Genomic DNA, 7,575 nt, shown 5'->3' on the forward strand with positions numbered 1-7,575 from the left:
TGTGGAATACTTTCATTTCTGAACCAAAATCTTCCCCATCAATCTTTTAAAAACAATATCACCCAATTGAAAGTCAACTAGAAAATCATAATGGGCTTATACCGTGCCTTTTAAAAATGACTATAAAAATGTTTTCAAAGTAATCGATACCTTATATGTCCTAATTCTCAAAGTTGTCTTGGCAGCTTAGTCTCCTGGTTGTCAGGAGGCCACATATAAGTATACCATACAACCTTCGAGTTCCCTATAGATCTCAAAGTCTACATCAATACACATCTAATTGCTTCTCCTTGCTCATAATTCATGTTTGTTTGCTGGTTATTTGACACTGAAACTCCTTGCACTTAGACACAGTATTTTCTCTCAGAATGAAAAGATCCACCTCATTTTATATGAAACCCAGCTTTCCATTTTTGAAGTATCATATCATACCGAGGGAGAAGCAGAAAAATACCATGGAGGGATATTAGTTCTGATTTCTACTTCCTTAACACCACATTTATAATGGTCTCAATCCATCTGTTCAATCAATGGCTCTCATAATTCCACAGCCTGATACATACCTGTAACCAGTTCAGGGCAAGCCTGAGCTACATAGTGAGACCCTGTCTCAAAATAAGAACAACAATGTAAAGGTGATTGCAACCTGTATCACTTTCAGACTTTTGAGCAGTTTAACATGACAGTGACCATTATTTTGTTTTAACAATGAGACACGAACAAGATATTTGTCTAATATACTTATTGTTCGCATTTCCCGAATGCCCGTATGTAATCTAGCAGACAGAATCTTTTATTTCAAAGGAAAAATTCCGCCACCTTCTTGACTTTCTTTCACCAGAAGCAGAGTATGTGTAAAGTTTTATGAATGAATAGCTCCATCACAGTACGGCTTTTCACTCCTTCTCTTCCCGCCCCTCTTTCCTAGATGCAAAGACAGCTGAATGGAGAACAGAACTGTACTTCAAGCTATACTGTCAACATCTGTACAACAGCCAAGAGCTTGTCACCATTCCAGCAATGTGTAGTACGGTGCAGCCACTTAAAAGACAAACCTTTTTTTTTTATTCCTAAGCTGCTTTTTTACTTCTTCATTGTGTAAAGCTGGACAGATAACACACCTACTGGCTAAAAGGACAACTTTCCCAAGTCCCTGGAAGTACGGTGAGAGACAAGAGAACCCATTTTAGGCAGGAAGAATGAAATGAGGAGGAGGCGCAGTGTGATCTACTTTGCATTTTAGGTTCTTGCACGTGTACAAAAAGGCTTTCAGTTTAAATTGAAAGCTGTGCACAAAACCTGTTCCTTTATGAACTACAGACTGCCTATTTTCCTGTATAGTTCAACATTTATTAAACAGTAGTGTATGCAAAACATTATTTAACTATAAGATAGGTACAAATACACTCAGGCTGCTTTGGCTACGAGCTCATGTCGTAGGTTTTATGCCCCTTAAAAAGAAGCTGTTAGGAAACGCTATTTCAAGTTGAGAAAAAGCTGTTTTATAACAGTCCTGGGACTCATTATGCATTCTTAAAGCAGGAACGGAAATCCGAGAAATGGAGTGGTTCTTACAAGCAGAGCAAAGCAGAAAGTCACCACCCAGCACTGTCCCAATTCTCTCTCCCATTTTCAAATAAAGTTTCTAGTCTCATCCCTATATAAGGCAGCAGAACATTAACTGGGATATGCTCTCACACCTATAATGCTCTGGCCCCAAGGTTTAATACTTTCGCTTTTTATAATGATGTATTTGGCCCAAAGTCATTCAGTCACACCACACAGCTTATAGAACTGAGGATGATGTTTGGAATCATTAAAAAAAATCATTAAAAAATAAAAAAAAGATTAAAAATCATCTCAAAAAATTGAGAATTTGTTTTTTGTCATCCTTCCTTTGAAAATATCTATCCATCTCCCTCTAGCACCTCCCTTTTCAAATGGGATTGCTTCCCATGGGTCTCTGAGAGCAGTGTGGGATTATTACACAGTAAATTCCATTGTTAGCAGCACTGGGTCTTTGTTTCTAGGTAGACAGCAGCACCTGGGCAGAAAACCTGCACTAGACTTTAGTAAGTGTGAAACAATATTTCCCCTCCTTTCCAGCGTCTACTGTTTGAGAGAAGTAAAAAGCACCCAGGAGTGCAGTAGTATAGCCAGGTTATACACAAAAGGCTGTTTAGGCTCTGCTTCGAGAAGTTTTTCTAAACATTTGTGAAAACCATTTCCCCAAAGCATTACAATTTTTAAAAAATTAACTTGCTTTACTAGTTAATGTTTACTTAAGGCCTAAATTTCTCACAGGCAAAGAGAAAATGTGCCTAAAATCAGAAAAAAAAGCGTAAGTCTCTGGTAAGGCTCGCTGTCAATATGCCTTTCTTCAGAGGGAGGAAATACCTGGATCAGTTATATTACGTGGTGGTGTCCAGGCATTGGTTCAGGTATACCAGCAGTCTGTTCTCCAACCATTATATCAGTAATCACCCAAAGCCTTACTAATTAAACCAAGATGCCTGCACTGTGATAAATCACCAATCATTTCAAAATTAAATCTTGCAGCAGTTCTATTTTAATTGATGCTTTCCCATGAACTTGACATCCACATATGGGAAGGTTGTGGGGGCTCAGGGGCCAGTTTATAAATAGCAATTAAGAACATCTAGACAAAAGGACTCCCTAAAGCCATTGGAACAAAAAATTCACATAGATGTATGTTATGTGGGTGCATACGTATCAATAAACAGTGTTCTGAAAAACTCACGTGTGCCAAAACAGCACAACTAATGGCCTGCTGTTAAACGTCAGTAGAACCCCTGTTTTAATGTCGTTTTTATATCATAGAAGCATTTTGTCTAGTGCTAAAAACCAAAGCTGCCTTTTATAATACACCCCTATAATGTAGAGCCGTCATGCCCTTCAGCTCCAGGTAGTACAAAGCAAGCTGCCCAAATGTATCGACACGGGGAGGGAAGAGAGGCACTTCTGCTGCGGCCCTGCTAAGGCATCCCAGGGAAATGGGAAAGTTAGTTGGAGAAAGCTTTTGCTAATGACAAGCCATGCAGGAAGCTTCTTTAACTTAAAAAGGGAAAAGTGGGAGGGAGAGGAAGATAAGAGGAAAAGCAAAAGAAAAAAGAAGAGAAAAAAGAAAACGAAACAAACAGAAAAAAAAAACTCGCAACAAGTTGCAGTCAGTGTTAAATTGCCTTCTGTTTGCCATTTTGCAGGAGTAGAAAAAAGTTTAAAAAGCAGCGCATTTCGTTGGCGTCCTAGCAAGGCAGCCAGTTTCAAAAACCCAAACTCATCCGCAGCCTTACCTTCAATCGCTAGCGCAAACCCAGAGGCTAAGGGGCCCTGCTAGCAGTGGCAGTGGTAGGGGCAGAGGCAGCAACAGGGGCACATGCCATCTGTTAGCAGGAGAAGCAAAAAAAGCAGCGCTGCGCGAGGTGGCCCAGGTGCTGGTGCCAGGAGAGCCTTTAGCAGGGGTGTATAGTGGATGCCGCCATTTTAAAGCGAGGTTCCTGAAATCCTTAGATATAGGCAAATTAAAGCCCGCCCCACCTCCATAACTTCAGGGCTGGGACGTGCTACCGGGCTCCAAGTCAGCAGCAGCGGGGTGTACGGTGTCAAGTCCAGCAACACGCGCTGGGAACTCCGGGGACCAAGACCACAAGCCCTGAGGTGTCCACCTCCGCCCCCACCCCCAACCCCGTCCCCAAGTCCCCCACGCTTTTGCCTCGGGCCTGGGGAGACGCTAGTGTGTGGGGTGCCCTCCGTAAGGGGGGTCCCCCCACAACTTGGCCGACGGGTTAGGGGAGGGGCCCGGGAGCACGCCCTCCCCTCCCCCCGCGCTCGCAACCGTTTGGTTCAGTCCACTCGGAGCACACCTCCGAGCGCCTTAGCTCTCTGGCCGCAGCGGCGCGCGCGGGCAGGCGAGCTGGAGAGCTGGAGAGCCGGAGGGCGGGCAGGAGCAGGCACGAGGCTCTCGCCACCGAGGCTCGTGGTTGCTGTGGCAACCGACCCTCATCCCACCCCCCAACCCCCCACATCTCATCCCCCCAAAGTCGGGCCCCTAGTCAGAGGCATGTCCTAGGTTCTCCCGGACACCCCTCCACCGTACACCCCCACAATACACACAAAAGTCCCGCATCTCCGCGCTTCTCCAGGCCGACCCCTCTGGCTCACACTTTAGCACTCGGCCATTCCACAGAGACAATTTGGTTTTTGAGGCTCCCGCAAGGCAACTCACGCCAAACTCCTGGAGTTGCCGGCAACCGCCTTCCGCAGCCGCCCCGAACCGGCCCCGCCCCGCCCGGCCAGGTAGCGCCACTCACCCCGCCTGGCCGTCGCCCCTCGCCGCCACTGCCACCACCCCTGCCACCGTCCAACCTCACCTCACCAAGAGGACGACTCCGGCGGCGTCTCGCTGCGAGGACGCCACGCGCAGGAACTCCCCCGTCCGGCGCTGGCTGCTCCGATTCCCGCGCCCCGGCCCGGGACAGTCTTCCGCCTCCTTGCGGCTCGCTCGCAAAGAGCGCCAAAAAGTCGCGCTCCTGCTCGCGCTCCGACTGGGGGCACTTTCTTCCTGTAGGACGCACTTGCGTCGTGAAATCTCGTCTTTGTGCGAGTCGTACCTTCGCGCTGGCTTTTCGGAGACTGCTGGCGTGGGCTTTATTCTCAGGGGGTGTGGCGCCTCCCCCCACCCCACCCCCAAGCCCTCAGCTTGCACAAGCCCTCGCCGAGAGTGGCTTTTGTCATTGCATTATTAACTGTGTGTGTGCGTGGAGGGGGGATGGGGGCAAATCATAATGTTGTTCAGGATGTACAGAAGCAAGGCTGGAGGGATATGCGCACACCACCCCCGGGTCGCAAGCGCGAGCCGGCTCTAAAGTTTCTAGAGCTTCAGCGAAGGCAGTGCCAACTACAGAGACAATTGTAATGCAAAGCTATAGGTTTCTAGACACTCCGGAGACAGGTGAGGTGTAGTAGGAAAATTCCAAAATGCCCTTGATCAATGCGTATTTCAACTCGTGGAGGGTAAAATACTCACCGTTTGCCTTCCTGGGTCTCCTCCCTTCCATAAACCCCCCAGATCTTTTATTTCCCTCCAAGATTTGGGAGTGGAAAACTGTTGATCAGAGGAAATGCTTCCCCGACTGCAAGGGAGTTTACCGGGTAGGAGGAGCCCTGAGGTAAGATTCCAGATACTTCTGAATGGAAAATGGACAAAGCAAATGCAGTTTTATACTTGGGTTTTAAAGTGTGCATCTGGACATCTAAATTACAAGTTTCAATTTAATGCAGGCGTAATAAGAGCACCAGCTGTCTCTTAATTGGAGCCCCGCAATAATGAACGCGTGCTTTTATTTAATTTTATGAGGACAATTGTAGAAGATAACACACGCATATGCAGGATCGTCAACAAGGAGCTCGTAGCCGTTCATGGCTGCTTTCCTGCATCCAATCAACTGCTTCAGCCTAGAGCTCAGCTCTATAAGCCCCACACAAAGTGTAAAAGCATCGCAGGGCATATTTAAGTGGCAGTTAGGTTGTGGAGTGAAGTGAATTCTCAGGCTAATTATACTTTTTAATTCTGCCGAACTGATCCAAATAGAATTCAGCTCATTTTAGGCAAGAAATCAATCTCCGTGTGTTAAAATGCAAAATAATCAGAGTCCGACAGCAATGGCTAGAAGACTGGGCACAAACTACCCTTCACAGAATTAAAATCTGCAATGGCATTTGGCAAGAATTGGGAAAGTCACCAAGACAGTGTGCAGGGACCTTGTCAAGCACTTAAGAGTTATGGCCAGGATCCTAACAGAAGTCAAAATAAGGACTTCCTGGTTACCTCATGAACTCCTAACTACTTCTCCCACGCCGTCTTTCATACTTGCCAAAGTCCCTGTGCTACTGTTAAAAAAAAAAAAAAAAAGCCAAACTTGTCTGGCAGATAGGATGTGGTTTTGCCAGTCCAGGAGCCACTAGAGAACACTAAAAGAGGTGTTGGTTACTTGGGGAACCTGGAAGACGGGCAAGGCTGAATTATATAACTTTATGCTCAGTGACCCAACAAATACGGGACTGTCATGTCAGTGACTCAACAAAGGAGTCTGTATACTATAAACATCAGCAACACCAGTTCCCTCACCTCTGTCTATCATCGCAATCCACATCTCCTGTGGGATACACAGGTTTTCCTAATAACCACACAGACAGGCCCATTTACACTGTTCTGGAGTTGCTAGAATAACTGTTCCTTAGGAGCTTACAGTATACCCCTAGGAACATACCCATTTGGGGGACAATATAGTTTCAACGTTGTCTCTTGCTTGAAAGTGCTAGTCAGTGAAAACTGCAAATGAGATTGTATTATTTTCTTTCCTACATTGGAGGGGGGAGTAACCTTATCAACACATTTTAGCCAGTAAATAGTCTCTTTGGCTCTTCTCAGACATGGTTAGAAGAACATAACCATAACTCCTCGGCCTTTTGGCTAAGACCAAGTGTAGAAGAACATAATCAAAGAAAATAGGGCCTTCTCATCACCAATACTCTAGATGGCTTCTTATAAATGTTTGCACATTCAAGTCTCATAACACCTCCATCTGCTCCTATTTGCATTTTGGGATCATTCAGCATTAGTACCTTGATGGATCTTCAAAGGTTACTGCTTGATTCAGAATTGTCGTTCCTGGCCCTTTGACCCACCAAACAGTCAAATGGGGCATGAGAGCAAACCTTTACACATACCTTGGGAACATTCTTTCGAAGCTCTTGTTGCATTTTACAGTTGCAATGAACACTTGTACATAAAAATGTAAGGTGAAAACCAGAGCAGCCTGAAGTAGCATCTTCTTCCAGTAAACTATATTTAACTTTGACTAATGTAATAGGAAAAATTCTAAAACCTCCTATCATGATTTCATATCAGAAGGATTACTATGACCCCCAAACAAATACAGACATATTTTTAAAGATGCCGTACAGGCAAACAGTTAAAATCTGCAATGTGTTAGTGTACACATTGTAATGATTGTAAGGGTTTTTTTTTTTTTTTCAAAAGTTCTTATTATATTGTAGTCGATTTTCTGTGCCCTCACCCCTCAGCGAGGCAGCATAATTGATTTATTATTCAGTTTAAAAGACAATTAACCTGTGCAATTGGACATAAAAGGGAGGCCATACTATGACAAAGAACAAAAAGCATCTCCCTCCTGTTTTGAATCTGTAGCACTCTTCTCACCAGCCTTATATTATCAGCAACAGTTGTACTTGTTAATTCTTGCTGTGTTCTAGAAGTGCTCTGCAGGCAGCAGCTTCACGGCAGCCTCTTGTCTTCTCGCTGAAGGGTGGCTCGAGAGCTGTTGGCATTATTCACTCTTTATTCACCCATTCCTAAAAAGCCTTTTCCATTCAGAGTTGGGAATTTGGAGTTTGTGGTTCACACAAAGCTTCTAAATAAAGAGACAGGGGGGAAAAAGCAGAAATCTGGTTGTTAAAAACTAAAGTTTAAACAGCCAATGGATGTTGGCATCCAAAGTAACGCTTTTATAAAAGTGCACACTGCATTCCTTA

General features: G+C 44.9%; 1 protein-coding gene across 50 annotated transcripts in view; it reads right to left on the reverse strand.

Moving 5' to 3' along the window:
- Positions 1–5,162, reverse strand: part of Mbnl3 (muscleblind-like splicing regulator 3) — a 95,733-nt gene extending 90,571 nt beyond the window's left edge. For 8 of the 50 annotated variants that reach the window (XM_087599462.1, XM_087599454.1, XM_087599452.1 and 5 more), the window contains exon 1: positions 3,315–3,527. Coding sequence is in view for 1 of the 50 variants with exons in the window: in XM_087599442.1 (XP_087455568.1) it covers positions 4,392–4,582; positions 5,048–5,078 (222 nt within the window). In the remaining 49 variants the exon portion in view is untranslated. 50 annotated transcript variants of the gene reach the window in all.
- Between the last annotated feature and the right edge of the window lie 2,413 nt (positions 5,163–7,575).

Source organism: Rattus norvegicus, chromosome X, assembly GCF_021556685.1.
Source record: "Rattus norvegicus strain SHRSP/BbbUtx chromosome X, alternate assembly SHRSP_T2T, whole genome shotgun sequence".
NCBI lineage: Eukaryota > Metazoa > Chordata > Mammalia > Rodentia > Muridae > Rattus > Rattus norvegicus.